The 20,258-nt window shown below is 32.3% G+C and overlaps 1 protein-coding gene across 2 annotated transcripts; it reads left to right on the forward strand.

The window, feature by feature from the left end:
• Nucleotides 1-14: 14 nt before the first annotated feature.
• Nucleotides 15-19,253, forward strand: LOC115890707 (myosin-2 heavy chain-like). Of its 2 annotated transcripts, XM_030911010.1 has the most exons (10): nt 23-133; nt 203-975; nt 1,030-1,364; nt 1,415-1,628; nt 1,760-2,439; nt 5,746-6,103; nt 7,523-8,250; nt 9,071-9,773; nt 13,541-13,951; nt 17,773-19,253. In XM_030911010.1, the coding sequence occupies exons 2-10, from the start codon at nt 762-764 to the stop codon at nt 19,086-19,088; spliced, it is 4,959 nt and encodes a 1,652-aa protein (XP_030766870.1). In that variant the 5' UTR covers nt 23-133; nt 203-761; the 3' UTR covers nt 19,089-19,253. The 2 variants fall into 2 exon arrangements, with proteins under 2 accessions (XP_030766869.1, XP_030766870.1); XM_030911009.1 differs by having other exon boundaries at nt 15-975.
• The last annotated feature ends 1,005 nt before the right edge of the window (nt 19,254-20,258 follow it).

Here is a 20,258-nt window from a genome sequence, read left to right on the forward strand (position 1 = left end):
ACTGTGATTCATCTGTTATTGCAGTGGAACAGGTGATGACATAATTATGATTGTGGTGAACGTAATGGATGCAGAGATGATTACTGTGAATGCCACTGCTCTTTTTATACATATTTACTAAATTGCTATTCAGGTAGGAATTACAGAATCTATATTTAGTAACTATTATTATAAATGCTTAATACAATTCTTTCCGTTTTAGAACTTAAGTTTTGCTTCAATATTTAAAAATTTTAGAAAGGCGGTATTTACATACTTTCTTAGTCCCAGGCAACTAGTAATACAGAATAATTAATGTGAATTGTATTACTTTATTTCTACTAGAGTAAAGCTACTGAACGGGTCATACATTTACATAGGGACTATATTAAATAAATTTATAGTAAGGTTTACTTAGATATATTTAGTTCATATTATCACAGAAACATAAATATTATTTATCATGGTTATTATTTATACAATGATGTTTAACTAGTTGCCTAAAATTTTCAAAATATTTAACAGAAAAACCACCTGTTGGTGAAAAACTTCAAATTCCTGTAATTCCTTGACAGTTAAAAAAGGTTTGTTTACATATTTTTTAAAAGATATTTAAATAATTATTTTGATAAAAACATATATGATGATGGACATTTTAGTTTAAATATTTGTTACATAGTTACATTACAATTCGTGCAATGTGTTGTTCGTTTCGTCTTGGGTTTGTGTTAAATGATGTTTTATAACTTTTTGTCATTACCTAATATAATTATCTGTTAAACATGTCTATAAATGTAACCGTTACCGGCAATCCTGTAAGTATAAAACGTGGAAAAATGGTGTGTTTCGATCCAAATAATTCCAAGAAAGAGTTTGAAAAGCGGCGCATAATGAGGTTACAGCAAGTCCGACAACAATCAAAAGAACTAGCTGAAAATGTGAGAAACAAGGTGAAAAACGAGAAGAAAAAGCAAATGGGTGAAATTGAAAGGGAAGGTATGTAATATTCTATCTAAAATATAGATAAAACGTTAAAATAATTGTGTTTAGGTAAAGAAAAATTGAAAAACTGGCAGAACCGTAAACTCTTAGAGCTACAAGACCAATACAGAAATGCCTTGGATGAAATCGGATCAGGCCACAAAAATGCTAATGAATTACTGGATGAAGAAGAAGATCTGGAAGATCAGAAATTAGAAAATGAAAGACAGGCCAGAGATCGGGGTAGAGTAGCTAAAACTAAAGATCAAATTCAGAAAAATGAAGAAAACTATCGGAAAGCCATGCCAATACAACAGAAAAAACTTGTGCGTGACATAGAAAACACCAGAGCAGCCATGGTTTCATCAATAAAGAAACAGAAAAATAATTACTGCCATAAAAAGGTCTGTATTTTGAAAAAAAAATTGTGTTTTGTGTTTAACCCATTTTTTAGGATAAGAAACCCAAAAGTTCTGCGAATATAGATATAACAATACCCGATGATTCAGACTTTAGTGAGGAATTACCTGCTACTTCACATCTTCCTGATATATTGGAGGAACAGTCTGATGAATCTGAAGGTAGTGAAGGATTTTGTGAATGTATCGAAAGTTCAGAAGAAAAATCATCTGAAATATCATCTACAGATAGTAAAGAGTGTAATAAAGGTATTTTAGATAAATGCTATGTTAAATGGTTTTTAGTAAAAGAATGGTAACAATTTGGTTCATAGTGTTATTGGTTCTTGTATTCTTTAATGTGTGATTTAACTATTTTTTCTTACTTATTATTATTTTAGAAAATAAAGAGTTGCATTCAGAGGTATCAGAAAAACCAGTACGTTTATCAAATGAAAAGAAAATTATTGAAGAACCACAGAAGACAGAAGAATCATTTTCAAAGTTTAGGTCCCTCAGGGAAAGTATCGATAGTCATAGGGAAAAGATTGAGAAATTTAGACGAAAAAACACTAGTGAGGTGTCAATGGATACAAGAATATCAGACAGAATTAAGAACAGAAAATTACTGTCTTTAGAACCAGATTTTTCAGATTTGAAACCGGATCTTTCTGCAAAAAAACGTTTTCCAAGACCAGAAGAACGATCTAAAAATGTTCAGAAAGATCCTTTAGAACTCAGCAGCGATGAATGTTTGTGTACAAAGTATTCTAGAAAGTGTTCGTGTAATGAAAAGATATCAAAGAAAATTTCTTCGATCCATAAAGATGAAACCAGTAAGTCTGATTTAGCGAAGCAGTTTCAACAAAAAATTTGTAATAATGTGATGGAACCTATAAAAGAAATTCCTTCAATGCCTGGTATAAAATTGAAAGATGTTGATTCGGCTGCTAAATCAACACATTCAAGTGCAAAAAATCAAGATGGTCAAAAAGTGCGACATTTTGATTTCCCAAATAGATTTGAAAAAGAAGTTAGTTCTTCGTTGCAATTTGAGAAGGTTACAGCTGATAGTATTGAGGTATGTATATAGAATTATTTTAATTTGTTAAATATTTTTTTTTAAATTACCAAAAAAAATGTTTAGAAGAAGTTATAGTATACACCCGAGCTTAAATAGCGAGTAAGTAAATGAAAAATTTAGTCCTCTTAGCCCTATTTTCATAATTTTTTAGCAAACTGTATATAAATCTAACAACTTTAATTGATAAACTCTGTTTTTTATAAACTTTAGTATTTGGCTTATTATACAGGGTTAATTGAAGGGTTGTTTTTTACCTTAACTTTAAAACACCCTGTGCAATAATTTCGTGGGTTACTTTTCCTAAAACTTTATTTTTTGATCAGAACCATGTCTCCCGAGCATTTTGTTTTTTGACTCATGGCGACACATGCCTTGGTTAGTTTTTGAGAGCAAAATGAACTTTGCTCTCCAACAATTTGCAATTTTTTCGACTAGGTATCATTACTTTATGATGTTATTTTTTAATATTAGGCCAGTAAGCGAGGATAAAAATAGGGCATTAAGGGTATTACCAGAGAACAAACGTATAATATAACCTTTATTATTTGAAATAGTTGAAGTTGTTGGCATTTTGAAAAAGCAATCAAAAGATAAAAAACGCTGATAAGACTCAAGGACTGTATATATTCTAAAGGACTGTTCGATCGCGTCAAATCGCCGCTGTCCTAGTCGCCGTGGAATGGTACGTCACGCGCTGACCAGCGCTCCACAGTGCGGCGGATGGTTATTCTAGCGGGACAAAATCTCAAGAGCAATGTTTGGGACTTAAAATCTAAGAACGTAGCAAATGGTCTAATATATAGCAACTATATGGTTAAATTTATTTATTTATTAACAACTTAATTTATTAATAAATAAATACAAGATAATAAAACTATGATATTATTCGTACATGACACACAAAAACCGTATTGTAAACTATTGCCAAATACATAACATTATGATATCAAAAAACTCTTTAGCACTTTTTTTTTAATTAATTTGTAATCTTGTGACGCCCTTTATAATTTATTTTAAAAAAATATATTTTATTTTGAAAATAATAAATAAGATAGATATTTTAATTTTAATTTTAACACTTGGTAATTGTAAATTCATATATAGTAAGTATCTAAGACAATTTTTTAAACTCAGTGCCTTTTGATGGAGTTGTTTTGTTTTTATACTATCCGGTTGAAATGAATCTTTTTGGGCATTCACCTGTTAAGCTTGAACTCCCTGTGACTGTGACTACCTGTGTTGGTAACTATTGGTAACTCAAAAGATCTACATCATTCAATATATCGATATTTGAAAAAAAAGTGAAAGCTTGATATCTGCAGAACAAAGGCACGAAGGATTTTAACAAATAATATACGTACAGTAGAAAAGTACATACCTTTATAATTTGGCTTTCTAATAAAATGTATAAGCACTTGTAAACATTTTGTTTTCGTATGATCTCTGCCTTGCTGAGTAGAAAACGACCAAATTTGGTTGATAAAAATGTATCGAAATACAAAGAATATTCATGCATTTTTGTATCAATTGGAATGTCTACTATTTATTCTTATCAGTATCATTTTTTGGCTTATTTCTAACCAAACGCTTTTGTCCCGCTAAATTTATCTTCCAGTGCGTTGGTCCGCGTCCGTCAAATGCAAAAATAACTGTCACTGTCTAAAATCTTTAGCGCCAACTTCAACTCGGTCAGTAGATGACCTAAAAAAAAACTGACAGTGCAGGAAGATAGGAATCGAACTATCCTTATCTCTATAGTATCCTTGGATAAGACTATCAAAATGTTGATCTAATAACAATTTGACGTTTATACTATTACGTCAAAAGCAACTTTTTTCCAAAGCCTACCATGACTTCACTGAATCATCGTTTCTTGTTCACTGTTATTAATATCTTAATTATTAGATATTAATACCTCTGGTATTATGGTATTCTGGTATTTCGTCGATTTTAAAATAAACTAACTGTTTCTATCTTATTTTTTTGTTAAAATGGGCATAATTAAGAGGGCTACTGATACCGTGTTGTAAAAATAAGGTAATCAAGGGCTTATTTTTTGGTACTTATTATAATTTTGCTAATATCTTCGGTTTGAAACGAGATATCAAAATGCGGTTTTCGCTGACTTTTTAAGCTTTTGCTACTCTTTACTATCAGCTAAAATTACATATACTATTGCATTTAATTTTTTTGAAAAAACGCGCAATGTTTGTTAAGTTGTAAGACAACGCCCCCTAGCGTCTACGTGCAAAAGCTTTTTATTATTGTTTATATGGTGCAATATAGAGTAAGAAACGCTCTTTTAAACGAGCCCTCGCTTGTTGAATTCCGATCATCCAGTCCAGAGTTATTAATATTTAAATAAAAACAGACCTAACCTTCCCCCACCACTTTATTTTGGCAGATAGGGGAAAATGGCTTTAACAAAAAATATTCAAAATTTACTGAAGATTTTGAAGCTATTACTTGTAGTACACCTTATCTAGGCAAAATTGTGTAAAAACTCCATTTTCTTATTTTTTGATGCAGTTGCGCCCCCCTAGCGGTCGTTCTACAAACTTGAAAATAATTTCCCATAGCCTCTTCAGTTATAAATATTTTTTTCTGCAGTCCCTACGGCTAATACTTTCCGAGATACAGCCGAGAGCTATTCTTAGTGGGACACCCTGTACATAACAATAATCACCAAAACCACCTCGTCCTTATGAAGAATAATATCAAAAAGTAACGAAAATTGAAAACATTGCAAAATGTTTTTGGCAAGTTCATTTTGCTCTTAAAAATTAACCAAGGCATGTGTTGACCAGTGGCGGCTCGTCAGGGTAGGCAAGGTAGGCGGCGCCTACCTTACAATTTTGGCAGAATTTGAGCGGTTTATTGCATTGCATTGTTTACTATTAATGTTGCCAATACATAAAAATACTGTTAATACACGGAAGTGTGTTTTAATAATCAATATTATTTAAATATTTGTGGTCTTGTATATTAAAATATTCACTATCGCTGGCGTACGTTAGATACAGTAAAAAAACAACTCTTCGATTAACACTGCCAAATACTAAAGTTTATAATAAACTGAATGAATTTACAAATTAAAGTTCATATATTTATATACGGTTTGCTAAGAAAATCAAGGAAATAGGTTGCGTTTTTTTGGCATCTGAGTGTAGTTTCTTCTATCAGTTTTTGGATATCTTCTTAAAAAAATATTTTTTTATCTAGGGATGTGATGTTTGATTGATTTTTTTATATTTTTTTTATTAAAATTATTTGAATTAATGTTTTGCTATTGTAAAATTACAGGTTTTACCTAATTCAGATTCGGAATTGGAATGGCGCGAAAAAATGAAGCAAAGAGACAGAGACGCGCAGATTAGGGGACGAAATGCTTTAGAAAAGGAGAAGATACAAAGAAATTATGAGGAAATGATGAAGCAATTGCCTATTCTGCAAAGAAAAGAGAACATAGCCCAAATCGGTACTGATAAGCCTGAATATCACATGTCGGATGAAAGGCTAAAAGAAAAAGAACTGCAAAGACAAATCAGACTTGAGAATGCTTATTCTAAAGCTATGCCAGAATTAAAGCCGAAAATTGTTACTATACCGAGTAGAAAGCATGAAATATTGAAGCCAGAAGAACCGTTTCAAATTTTAGATGGTATGTGTTTTTTTTGTTTACTTAAAATTAAAGTTAAAATAACTTAATTTTGGTTTTTATTTTGATTTTATTATTAATTGGAGAATTAATAGTCAAATTAGAAGATAGATATTTCTCTTTGATGTGTGTTTCAGTGTTCACACATGACATTTTTGTTTTTTCAAACATTTGCGTTTGAGAGACATTTGAGAGCGTTTGAGAGACATTTGCTTTTTTCAAAATGCCTTTATTATTTGAAATAGTTGAAGTTGTTGGCATTTTGTAAAAGCAAACAAAAGATGAAAAACGCTGATAAGACTATCAAAATGTTGATCTGATAACAATTTGACGTTTATACTATTACGTCAAAAGCAACTTTTTTCCAAAGCCTACCATGACTTCACCGAATCATCGTTTCTTGTTCACTGTTATTAATATCTTAATTATTAGATATTAATACCTCTGGTATTATGGTATTCCGGTATTTCGTCGATTTTAAAATAAACTAACTGTTTCTATCTTATTTTTTTGTTAGAATGGGCATAATTAAGAGGGTTACTGATACCGTGTTGTAAAAATAAGATAATTAAGGGCTTATTTTTTGGTATTTATTATAATTTTGCTAATATTTTTGGTTTGAAAGAAGATATCAAGATGCGGTTTTTACTGACTTTTTAAGCTTTTACTACTCTTTACTATCAGCTAAAATTACATATACTATTGCATTTATTTTTTTGACAAAACGCGCAATGTTTGTTAAATTGTAAGACAACGCCCCCTAGCGTGTACGTTCAAAAGCTTATTATTATTGTTTATATGGTACAATATAGAGTAAGAAACGCTCTTTTAAACGAGCCCGCGCTTGTTGGATTCCGATCATCCAGTCCAGAGTTATTAATATTTAAATAAAAACAGATCTAACCTTCCCCCACCACTTTATTTTAGTAGATAGGGGAAAATGGCTTTAACAAAAAATATTCAAAATTTACCGAAGATTATGAAGCTATTACTTATAGTACACCTTATCTAATTGCATGGCAAAATTGTGTAAAAACTCCATTTTCTTATTTTTTGTTGCATTTGCGCCCCCTAGCGGTCATTCTACAAACTTGAAAATAATTTCCAGCAATTTCCCATAGCCTCTTTAGTTACAAATATTTCTTTCCGCAGCCCCTACGGCTAATACTTTCCGAGATACAGCCGAGAGCTATTCTTAGTGGGACACCCTGTACATACAATTTTCTACAAATACTGAAATTTTGATATTTTTTTGACCAGATTTACTATTTTTCTAAGACCTTCGAAAAGAGTTAAAAAATTGCCAAAAGTGGTTAATTTTTAACTTTTTCGATATGTATTGGTCATGAAAATTGTCAAGCCTCAATATTTTATTACCTGGTATTTAGAACTCGTCTTTTAACACCCTTTTTATTTATTTAGGAGACGATTCTAGAGTACTAAATCTAGGCAAATGGGACATTGAATCCAAACCAAAAACAATGTTTTCCGCTGAAGAAGTCCAAGACATTATAAAAGCATTTACCGTTCAAAAACCCGAAGACAGAAGAGCCAAGTTAAAAAACTTGCTTCAAAGCCTCAAATTACAAAAAGAACAACTCCTTAAAGAAATAAAATCACTGCCAATGGACGACAGTGTGAACGCATTGATCAGCGACTTAAATTCATTTAGTGATAGCGACGAGAAACACCACAAAGTTAATAAACGAAAACACAAAGAAGTTGATGACAAAAGACGTAGACTTGACGATGAGACTGAGTTGAGCAGCGTTTCATTAGAGAAAGGTGTGAAACCTAGACACAAAGACAGGGAAGAAAGAAAGAAATCAAGAAAACAAAGACCAGAAGTGTTGATTTTGCAGAATACCAGTACGCAAACGACTCCAAAACAAGCAAAGGATAAATCAACATCGAGCAGTACTAGTGATACATCAAAAGAACTGGATATACCTGTTAAAAGAGATATTTGTAAGAAGTCTCATATGCCTTGTGACTGCAATAAAGAAAATGGTAAGGAACTTACAGAGGAATTGTGCAAGATTTTGATCAAACTTCACAACGATGAAGTTCCGGAAGTTGAAGTTGTGAGCAGTTCGCGCAGTAAAGGCGATCAATCGGACAAATCGGGTGAAGTTGAGAAGAAAACTGAGGTAAGTTTTATTTGTGAGTAATTATTTAAGAAGGTTGTAATTTATTTTTATATTGAGTAAAGATGATTTTTAAAGGTGTTGTTCAAAATTCGAAAAAAAATATTTTTTCGGCAATACAGATTGGCGCACCTCAGTTGATTTTACGAAAACGGAATAATGTAGAAACAAAACATTTTATGGGTATATGTGGGGAGGCAATGTACATGATTTAAAATTGTTTTGAAAAGTACAGGGTATGTCAGAACTAAGATCCACACCAAAATTATATTTTTTCTTATGGAACACCCGGTATTTTATTTTATATTTGGATCCGTGGACACAAAATAAGGCATTTATTATAAGTTAAATAGGTTTACAATTTTTGATTTTTGGGATGTTTAAAGATATTTGAATATGCATGCATGTTATAAATCTAAATATTATGTAATAATGTCCTTAAACCAATGTCGATTTTGACAATAGTTACTAAGTGTCACTAGAAAATTGCCATGGCGACATCAGCCCTCTTGATTGCCATTTAATTGAAAAATGGCTTTTTATTCAAAATCTGAGCAAGATAGGTATAGGATATACATATATACCCTAATATAGTTTAAAATAGCATTTGAATCTGCTTTGATTTATTTTATCTCGAATTATTTTTTCTCGAATTTCTGGAAGAGGTTTCTGGCGTCCAGAGATTTATCTCGCCAAAATTCTCATTAATTATCATTTCTCAGACGTCTTTGACGCTGTTTTTTTTCGATATTTTTTTACATGTTTAGATTTTTTTTCATTTCTATTACTTTTGTCTGCCAATATCTTTTGATTTATTTCACAGAAGGAATATAAGGAAAAATCCCCAGATAGGGCAACTAAACCTTCCAAAACCGATGATATCAAGTCATCTCCAAAAAAAGACACTAGCACTAAGAGAATCCCTCCTAAGAAACCAAAAGAAACAAGAAGCGTCGCTACAGAGACAGATAAACCAAAAAAACCTGATAAAATTCCTGAAAAATCATCCAAACATCATCAATTTAGCAAAGAATCATGGAAGGAACAATTGAGCAAAAACTCTATATCCACTTCAAGCACATCGTATTTCAGTCCGCCAGATTATTCAAGACCAAACACCACAGCTAGCACGGAGGCCAGCCTGAGATCTTTCTACAATTTACACGACAAACCCAAACAGAAAAACCTGGAAGGTTCTTCTCTGTTGAAACTGCGACAGCCACAGAAGAAATCGCTCAAAGTTGACAGCACCGATCTTCAGTTGTTGAACTACGTCAAAAGAGTTCTGAGTATGTCGAAGGCCAGCTTGGATGAGTTGGGAGTTTCCTCGAGCGAGGTTCAGACTCCCAATCAGAGCATTATCGATATTGAGTCGAATAATCCGATGGGCGCTTTGCAAAATATCGCGAAAATAATCAACATTAAAGCTACGGATCTGGAAAAAAGGTTGAATGGTTCGCCCGATGATAGCCGAGTGCCTCCGAATTCATTGATCTCGGGGTCGGAAGGATCTAACAAATCGAAAGGTTAGTATGATCACAGATTATACAGATTATAAACTTTGTTTTTTCTTTGTTGTTTTTCGTGGTTCCAATTTTCGGAATCGGGTACTAGTTAGGTTACTAGTTTGCGCACATAGCACGACCCCTTATGGCCTCTAAAATTGTGCACAGCGCCTGACCGGTACAGTTATTAGAGAGATATCGGAAAACCGAATAGCGTCATGCAGTATTTAAGCGTACCTTATCATGGTTACGATATGGGCGAGTCAATTTTTAACGCAACACCCGCTAATAACGTTACCGCCTGACGTAATTTGCGGATCAATTACACCAAGCGCTATTTCTAAATAACGTTTAAAAATTGCTTATTGCAGCCGGCGAGATCTTTTATTTTAGGTTATGTTTGAATTGTTTTGAATTATTACTTTAGTTTTATTAGGTAATTTGATATTTAAATAGCTGTGATTAGTTTTAATTAAATAAATATGGCCCAAAATATGGATTCCACCTCTTCCAAAATTAAAAACCTATAAAGAGGCTTAAGTTTACAGCAGATGACGACTTAGCCCTTCTAAGAGAATTTGTTGCCCTAAACCCACTGGCAGACGTTGAACAATAAAGCACTGGAAATAAGCACTTTAGCCCTTTAGTTTTAAAATACCTAGTAAACAAAATAATTTCAAAGTTCTCAATTCAAAGTTAGGTTAAGTCTAAATAGCGGACGCGACGCGAACAGAATTCTTTCCGATCCGATAACTATAAATGAAGAGAGTTAATACCACCTCACGTAAAGGAAATAACACCTGGCCTTATTAACGTCCATGCACGCTATTCGGTTTAGCAATATCTCTCTATTACGCTGTTTATTGTTATTTTACTCTAGTTTATTTTTGCGCACAGGAAATTTGACTCGTTTGCACATCGTCATAAAAAACAATTTTCGTACCACGAATTAGGGACAAGATTTTTATCTGTATACTTATAGGATACCTAATCTGTGATTAAACATTGCATGGTTGCCAAATTAGATTATGACAAATTCACAATTTCTTTTTTTGGATGATAATCAAACGCCAAAATGACATTGCTCGCAAATTTTGGAGTTTAATTAATCGCAAAAATTAACGGTTTGTTAGCTTTTTTCAATACATTGAAATTAATGACTTTTACATACCTATTTTTTTTATCAAAATATTGTAGGAAACAAAAACGAATTAATTATAAAACAGTTATTATTTACATCAACAGAATTCATTTCCCCAACAGCACTTAAGGGACATAAAGAGTAATGATTACCATAGTATAAGGAAACTAGTAGTTTTACTCCTTGTCAAATCCTTTGTTCTTTTTCTGTCACTTTATATGACCTTGTTCTCGCCTCCGTAGCCGACGACGTAGCTGTATAGTCGTGGTCTATTAACTAGGCAAAGTATAGACGTGGCACTAGCCATAGTTTCACAGATATGTATTTAGGAAAATGAGTTCACAATAAAATAAAAAAAAAAATGATCATCGAGTAAAAACTTGCTTGAAAACAGAATATTTTCACATTTCGTGTAGGTAATAATTCTTCTGTATCTGGAAATCTTCTGATGGGAAGAAATGCGGAAAAATATATAATGACATATTTTTATATTATTATCTATTTCAGAGATTTTCTACGACTTTTTTTTATTTAAAGCAAGTTTAATGTTCTGTAGATAACTGGATTCGGCATAAAATTATGCTATAGTACACTGTTTTTATTGAAAGCACACTGCGGTGTTGCCAATCTATTTCTTATTTACTAAAACTTTGGTTAAAAACATTATATACGAAAAGTGGTAAAAAACTAGAGTGAATATAACTTTATTAATACTTTGCTATGTTTTCTTAAACATGAAGGATATCGGAATAAATTCGTGTAGAAAAATTTACTTTATCTTATACAGGATATTTTTTATGTCGTCACCAAAATCGTAATATTTAAAAAATGTTGTATCTCATTTTTTTTAAATGCAACACCTTGTATATTATTTTTCTTTCAGATGTAGAATTAAAAGGTAAACATTTTTTGACAAGACAAGATAGACAAAGATCATATTAGGGTGCTTTGAAAAAAATTTACTGTTGAAAGAGCCATATGTAATATAATACTGCGAATATCTGCGACAACGGTAAAAATTTAGAAACACTTTAAATTAATAAAAAAAATTTCACTTTTTAATTTTGCATCTGACAGAAAAATAATATACAGAATGTCGCATTTAAAAAAGTTGAGATATACCATTTTAAATATTGCGATCTTGGTGACGCCATAAAAAATACCCAATATAGAATAATGTATATAGAATGATGTAAAATAATAAAAAAAAAAATTTTGTGATACCCTTACCTATACCTTTTGTATATAACAAAATATTTTAGGATACACCCCTTTATAAACCTTGAAACATATGAATAAAACTTTTTCACATCTTCGACAACGACGACGATATTGAACTTCCTCGCACTAATGGGCCACCCTGTATATTTACGGTGGTTTAAAGCTAGGTGTGGCACTTTTCTTCCCTCAAATATAAACTCAATATTTTGTCTATAATATTTTGAATATTGCTATATTACGACCACTTATAATAAAAAATAAATAAAAAAAAACATGAAAAAATACAGTCCACTAAATTTATAAGAGATTATGCTATTATAAAATTCTCTCAATTAAAAAATATGAATAATTTGCGGAGACTTTAGATGTACAACAAAATATTTACTCTAAAATTGTTTCAAAAACCAATTTATATAAATTATCTCGTAAATTATTATTGGAATGAAAATGTTATGGAAAATCCCCTGACCAAAACATATTTTCATGCGCATATTTGAGACAACCTGTATATCTAAAAAATTATTTTTAAAATCTGCACACATGCTAAAAAAAATAATAACATTTAATTAATTACATAATATCTCAGCTTCTAAAATAAACAAATATAATTAAATGTTAATTGATAATTACTATCAGCTTGCCGATTTACATCCGATGGAAATCTAAAAAGACTCAAAGAACAATTTTTTGAATTATTTTCACAATTAATAGCAGCGCACAGTAAGGCACTCATTTTTTGTCAATCCGTCCCTGTGCTCGGACGCAACGCTCGAACCTCACAGCTCGACGGACCGAATTCAACTGAAAGGCTTTGCAACCTGCCAGCTTGCAAAAACTGGCAGAAAATATTTGCGAGAGTGCAACTACTCTTTTCCTTAAACTATGTTATTACCTCTTTCCCGTTTAAAATATTCTAATAAGGTTTCGATGAGTTTTTGGAACGGCTGTTAGGTTAGGTCCTACAAGCGATTCAAGGTGCACTACAAGCGATTCTAAAAAGAACAATTTTCGACTGCAAGTAAACAATTTTAGGCTTAAGGTTTACAACACAATTCACTAAAACTCGTAATACAAAACTAAAGTGTCAAAACCAATCAAAATGTCAGGAAATAAATAAATGTGGTAACTTGACATTTTTTACAGAGTAACCACCTGAATCGCCAGCGGGAGATTTAAATTCCTGTTAATCGGCCCGGCGCCGAATATGTCCACGGTTGGTAGCAATGAATTTAATAATGATGGATAACGTAACTAAAAGTTTATTTGGTATTGATTATATGTATTGTGTCTAAAATTGGAGTGAAAAATTGGTGACAAAATTACGAATTTTATTGAGTTTACTTGACGTGCATTTGTCAAATATTTTGATCCCTGTAATGATGTTTTTTACCCATCTCTAATGTATCTAACTACTTTTTTTCTACAGACAAAAGCCAATACATTCCCGAAAGAGACCTACCTGACACTGAAGGAAGTGCATGTCAATTCGCCGACGTCAGTGACTCTTGTAGCAAACGCATCGCAAACTTGGCAGCGATGATCGAGAAACTTCGCCAAGAAAAGATCCAAATGCTGCGAAAATCACCGGTAATTCCACACGATTCAGATCATCGTGTCGTCACTCCAACCAGTGACAGAGATAATTCAACGAAATATTTCGATTTTCCTCATTCAGAAGAGAAATCTATTGCGAGCTCTTCAACAACTAGCATGGACGAAGAGGAGCTGAATAGGAGGCTGTTGGACATTGACATGAGTCTGGCAGAGAAGCTGAGAAAATTTCGACAGAGCAAAGACGATAAAGTTGGAGACAGTGGTGAAAAATCTGACAGATCAGGTATTACTTCATTTAAAATGTTTTTTATTATTTGAATTGATACTTAGGGATTGTCGTGAGATTTATACATATTTTTTTCTTCTTCTACTTATTTGAGATCTAGTCGATCTGTTAATTTTAAGGTTGCCTCTGTAGGAGTTCTTGGGAGATGGACTGCCAACTGTCTTTCCATCTTTTTGGAGGTCTTCCCGGCTGGTCTTATCCATGGATTTTCCTTACAAGACTATAGCCCAGTCAAATTAGAGAAATCGGCGGAAAAAAATTCCACAGTTTTGAAAATGGTTTTAAACGATTTCTCTAGAGTTGGGCTGATATGTGTCAAAAGTCCCCGAAGATAGACGATGAGGTTGAGGAGAGAGGAGGTGTTAAATGTCACTTTTATGATTTTTTAGCTTATGTCTCAGAAAATATGACACATACGAAAAAATACCCTATACAGAAAATTGTAGCTCCGGGAATTCTCTACAAAATTGGTTGAATGCATTTTTTTCATAGGTCTAACATTTTAAGTGTTACAGGGTTGACAAAATTAACTATTTCTCATATTGTATTTTCGCATTTAAAATCCAATTAAAGTCTAAATTAACAATTCATATTTTATAGTCTAAATTAACCTTTTATAATGGTAATATTAAGGGGTCCTTATGTTATCTTTCAAGTCTTTATTGCATCGTGTACTAGTGCACACAGGACTTAACAATAACTGCAAGTTAAAGACTAATGCTTTACGGTAAAAAAAAAGTATACCATAGCATTTAGCGCAGCTGCAAATATTGTAGAAAGTATACGAAAACCAAGAATCATGGTTTATGGTCCATTTTCTATCCCCGGTTTTCTATCGGAAGATTTCTATCACCGCCTGCAGTAGTAAGTGTAATATTTACATATCTGCAATACCCAATCCATTTCGCCAATATAGTATCAGTCTTCCCTCGCAGAATTCCAAAGAGTCTTAAAATCGCATATGAAAGTGTAATTTCTGAATCTTCTCAACCTACAATAATTGAATACAATAATGATATCCACATACATTACCAACATGAGTCCTCATTCTTTAAAATTGTCTATATTTCACATTATCCGTTTTAGAAAAGTAATTTGTATTCAATAAAAAAAGTTATTTGAATTTACTATTTATGAAAATGCATTGTATTGCTTACTTTTTTAATTTAGTAGGTCTTTCAAATTCTTTTTTAATATTGTACAATAGTGGATACATTATGAAATTTAAATTAAAAAAATCTATGTTATTAAAGATAAGATGCTTTAATTTTTATTATAAGACTTTTGAATTGAAGAATTTTATGAAGGTATTTCTTATTTCCGACACAAAAATTAATTCAGAAACATAATAATTCACTATTATTTTATAAATGTATTATTATTTATTTTGTTTCTTTAATAATATATTCTGTACATAATGTCGGTTTTGATTCTTTTAATTATACAAAAATATAAAGCAAAATAAATGAACAGAAAACATATAATAACAAATAATTTGCGCAGTCAAGGAGTGATTTTGCGTGAACGTAGTATCACGTCTAAAATTTATAAAATCACAGTATATACTACAAGCACAGAATATCTAGCTACGCAACAGAAGTCTCGTTACATGTATAAAATTGTAGGTAGCAAATGGAGACAGGCTTTAAAAGTCTGTCTCCAAATCAGATATTTTGATGTGGTAGTTTCGCTACTACATAATAGAGGGCAATAAATTTAAAAGAAAACAGTTTTCTACAAACAAAATTTAAAAAAATTTTGTGCAGTGTTGCCATTGTGTAATTCATATCTTAATACTTCCTGATAAAGCCTACCTTCAAATTTGCTACATCATTTAAACATATTAAAATAGATCAGAGCTGTTTTTTTCAGTTTGCCATGTTAGTTGGAATTAAATCTTATGAGCTAAACTACAATCACTTCCTGACGTTTGATTGTATAATTGAATCCTGAATTTTCATTGTAATTCGGCGACAATATAATAAGTATTGTTCTACTATTATGATACCACTTTCTGACGTTCAATTGTGTTCATACCAAGTTCATATTGTATAATCGGGAAAAAAACGGCGTTAGCGATAGCTATGAAATGAATATCACTGTCATTTTATATGTAAATTTATATGGGAAATATCATCGATCGTCCTTTTCCAGCCAACTGGACGCCGTTTTTTCAGAAGCAATCAAGTGATACCATAATATATTATGATACATGGCGTTCGATTGGGCTTAAACTTGGTATACTATATCTTCAGTGACATTGTAATATCATGGTACCATGGAGCATATAAAGTGATACCTTCTATAGTACCATATTTGATGACAGCAATATTAGGTACATGGCGGCAATAGGGCTTAAACTTGGTATACTACGTATTTTCGGTGACATTGTAATATGATGGTACTATGATGCATATCATCTGGTACCATATTATAGTACCATATTATGTACATGGCGTTCGATTGGGCTTAAATTAATTAAAGGTATTTTCTTAGTTAACATTATAAGGTAGTGTATATTAAAAATGTATATGTTTTGTAATAATATACTTAAAACTATTTTAATAGCCAAGGGAATAATTAATATAAGTGTATCTGACAAGAAAAGAAGATAGAAACACATACTGCATTATACACAATAAAAAGAATGGGATGCCAATTCAAGTCTTTTTGAATCTGGCAACTGTACATATTTAGCCGAGCTATAAGGCCGTCGACGAGCCGTCGATCCAAAACCGAAAGTTCAAAATTTCTAATTATATTCTGATTATGATATTGTCGCGCCATCTAGTATTCTATTTGTGCAATTTTAGCTCTTTCATTTCGAGTATTTTTCTGTTGCGTAGCTAGATATTCTGTGCTACAAGTTATACTTAGTACTTTAAAAAATATGGGGGGATATCGTACTTCTTCAACGCATTTTGAACGAAAAACTTGCAATGAAAAGAAATGTGTTTGTACGGATTTGGCATAAGCCATTTGATTTAGTATCCAAATTTATGAAGGGCATAGTTCGGAAACTATAAGTCCGGGAACAAAAACGTATAGAATCATTTTTATAGAGAATTTTGTCAGCTTCTTTTTATATACAGAGCATTTTTCGGTAGATGTCATAGTTTCCGAGATATAAGCAAAAGAGAGAGTGAAAAAATTGACACTTAACTCCTTACACTCCTCGAGCTCATCGTCTATCTTCGGGGACTTTTAACACATATCAGCCCAAGTCTAGCGGAATCGTTTAAAACCATTTTGAAAACTGTGGGAATTTTTTCCACCGATGGGCCTTTCTTTTAACTAATTTGACGTGTGCGAACTATTGCCTTTTTCTTTGCCTACCCCATCTCACTACATCCTGTATTCCACATTTTTGTCTGATATTTGTGTTTCTAATTTTGTCTCTTCTAATCTTCCCCATTATGGTTCTTAGGTTCTTCATTTCAACGACTCTTTTTGTTTTTTTACTCTAGGATTTCTGTGCTATATGTCCTCATTGGTCTGATGCAGATTTTATAAATTTTAATTTTGCTACCTGTTCACATGGGGGGGGGGAAACAGAAACGGCCATGTCAGCCCTGACATGGCCGTTTCTGTTTATTTGGCTTCTCAGATTTTTCTCTGGATCATGGTAGTACAACATATCTATTCCTAGGTATCTAAAGTCTGATACTTGCTCAATAATTTTGTTTTCTACTACCAGTTTGCCATCTTACCTTATATATATATTTTATCTCCCCTAATCTGGAAGACTAGTAAAGACTTTGAGATGGTTTAGATCGAAATATAATAGTTTTAGGCATTTTTTTGCTTTTTTCTTTCAGAAAAAGAACCCGATCAAGTTCAACAGGCCGACGATGAGCAAGATCATCAATTTTTACAACGTCTACAAAGGCTGATTGCAGAGAGTTATGAGAAAGATCAGTCAGACCCAGTTGAACCACCAAAATCCTCCGCCCCCTTAGAAATGACTCCTGTGCCTTTTGTACCTTTACTTCTTGACATTCCTAAATTACCAATACTCGAAGCACAGCCTGAGTGTCATTCATTATGCCAATCAAATGGATTGGGAAGGAAATATCCACCTCCATCCAAAGGATTAACTACAGCAAAGAAATTTAATGGAAATATATCGTTAATTCCTCATGAACTGTCCACTATAGTTGAGGCTGACAGTCAGATATCCACAAAAGTAAGCCCTAGCATTTCCAAAACGCAAACTTCACCAACAAATATTTCATCACAAGAAATTTTACCTTTGAAAGTTGATGATGTTCGGTTGAAATCTCCAGATGGCCATAGCAGTGAAGAACAAATAAAGAAAAGCTTCAAACCTGATAACGAAGAATTAGAACCCTTGCCTTTGAAAACCGATGATATTCAGTTAAAATCTCCAGAAAACCTGAAACCTGTTGATGAACCAAAAGAGATGGTTCCTGAATCACCTCCAAGTAAAAAACCCTCTTCCCATGTGGTATTTGACGAGAACACCTTGAAGTCATTCAAATCACTAGACGCCAGTGATTCAAACAGATCACTGGCTTGTACGGATTCGACCTGTACCAGCGCTTGTCTCTCATCAGTTTCAAGCAAAAAAACTTCGAGTTCCTCAAGTGATATGGAAAGCATTGAAGCGATGCTCAGGAGTATCGGAATGGAGTGGGCTATACCTACATTACACAAAACGCAGGAGGCTTTGGCGCTTTCGTCTAGTTCTAGTTCCAGTAATGTCGGTCAAAAGAAACGGAATAAGTCTGGATCGACCACTGCTAGTGAGGTCGATCTCAAAGAATTCCTCAAAAAGCAAATGATGAGCAAGATATCTTCGAGTAGTTTGAAGTCTGACTCGAGCCCGGCGAGTTTCATACAGGAACTGTCCGATATATCCGCTATTAATCCGAATAATTCCAGTGTAGAAAAAACAAAAAGACGGACATCTACTCCAGTATTATCTAGTAAAAGTACGAGTAAATCTAAGGACGATCATCAGCCGTTATTTACAGGAACTTCTGATATTTCGTCGGTGAGAAATACTTCCTGTGATACCTCAACATGTCAAAAGAAGGCTGAGGAAAGACATGATACATTCCATACGTTAGGTAGTGACGGTGATTTGACCGCTACAAAAAGTCCTCTTTGACAGCGTCTGTTAGTTACTTTTAGCGAAATTTACTTAATTTATTTTTAATAAAATATTCGGCTTGCTATCAATTTGACTTAGTTAATGGTGATTGTAGCTTTAAATATGTTAAATGAATGTTGATGCATGCCGAGAAATTTTATCACATTGTACTTTATAATTATTATTTTAATAAAGAATATTTTATATTATGTGTCTATCTTGCTTATTTTAAACCCTTATAAGCATAATCTAAACAAATAACATTCTAGTTATCTGCCTCTATACTGAAAATTTACAGTTTTACTTTATTATAAACTATTGAAAGACGATAAAGGAAAAATGCTGCTGTATTAGGGACTCTTTATTATAAATTTATCGATTGTTATATTTATCTTAATTAATGTAATTAAACCAAAGAATATACCTAGCTAGAAAAAGAATGGACTCTGCCATACTGAAAAATGGTCCTACAGAAGTGGCGCCATCTATTGAGTAGGGCTTGTTTTAAATGGATCGAAGCGCGGGCTTTTTAAATGAGCGTATTTATTGAATTTTACTCTAAAATAATTAAATTTGATTATTAAATTTTATTTTTTACATAAATTCAACAATACTAATAACAAGTATCGTTGTGATGTGTAAAAAATAAGATTTAACAGTATAATTTATACAATTATTAAATAAAATTCAAGCCAAACTTGTGTAAATACTATTAATTATTTAAAGTTTTTATTTATAAGTCAAATATTTAAACATCGTTTATTATAATAAAGCAAGACCAACGTAATACGCCCAAGGTTTTGTAAATGGAGTAAATATAAATAGGTACTTAAATGCTGGCAAAAATAAAAGACTTACATTATATTTTTAAGGCCACAAAAAAAAGGAATTCTAATTAAAACACATATAACAAATTATAGTTTGAAAAAAGTTTTGATCAAAATTAAACCTCAATTTTGACGTATAAATCATTCAAACCATAAAATAATAAATACAAGAAGAAGTGTCAAGTCAATGTTAAATTATGGAAACAGCGTGGCTGCCTGGGTAACTAATTTTCAGATATGGCGGCTGGGACATTTGACATGACATAGACAATGACATAGACATGACAATTTCAATTTTATGAAATTTATTTCCGTTTCCGGTTTTTAATGGCGGGCTGTTCAGGAGGTTTAAATCAGGGTT

Source organism: Sitophilus oryzae, unplaced genomic scaffold (assembly GCF_002938485.1).
Source record: "Sitophilus oryzae breed Bouriz unplaced genomic scaffold, Soryzae_2.0 scaffold_908_pilon_pilon, whole genome shotgun sequence".
NCBI lineage: Eukaryota > Metazoa > Arthropoda > Insecta > Coleoptera > Curculionidae > Sitophilus > Sitophilus oryzae.

Bases quoted from the DNA above. Each gene is read 5' to 3' on its own strand.
- LOC115890707 (XM_030911009.1), top strand. From the start codon at position 762: ATGTCTATAAATGTAACCGTTACCGGCAATCCTGTAAGTATAAAACGT. The intron at 1,365-1,414 runs GTCTGTATTTTG...CCCATTTTTTAG, and splicing joins ATAATTACTGCCATAAAAAG to GATAAGAAACCCAAAAGTTC. The intron at 13,952-17,772 runs GTATTACTTCAT...TTTTTCTTTCAG, and splicing joins TGAAAAATCTGACAGATCAG to AAAAAGAACCCGATCAAGTT.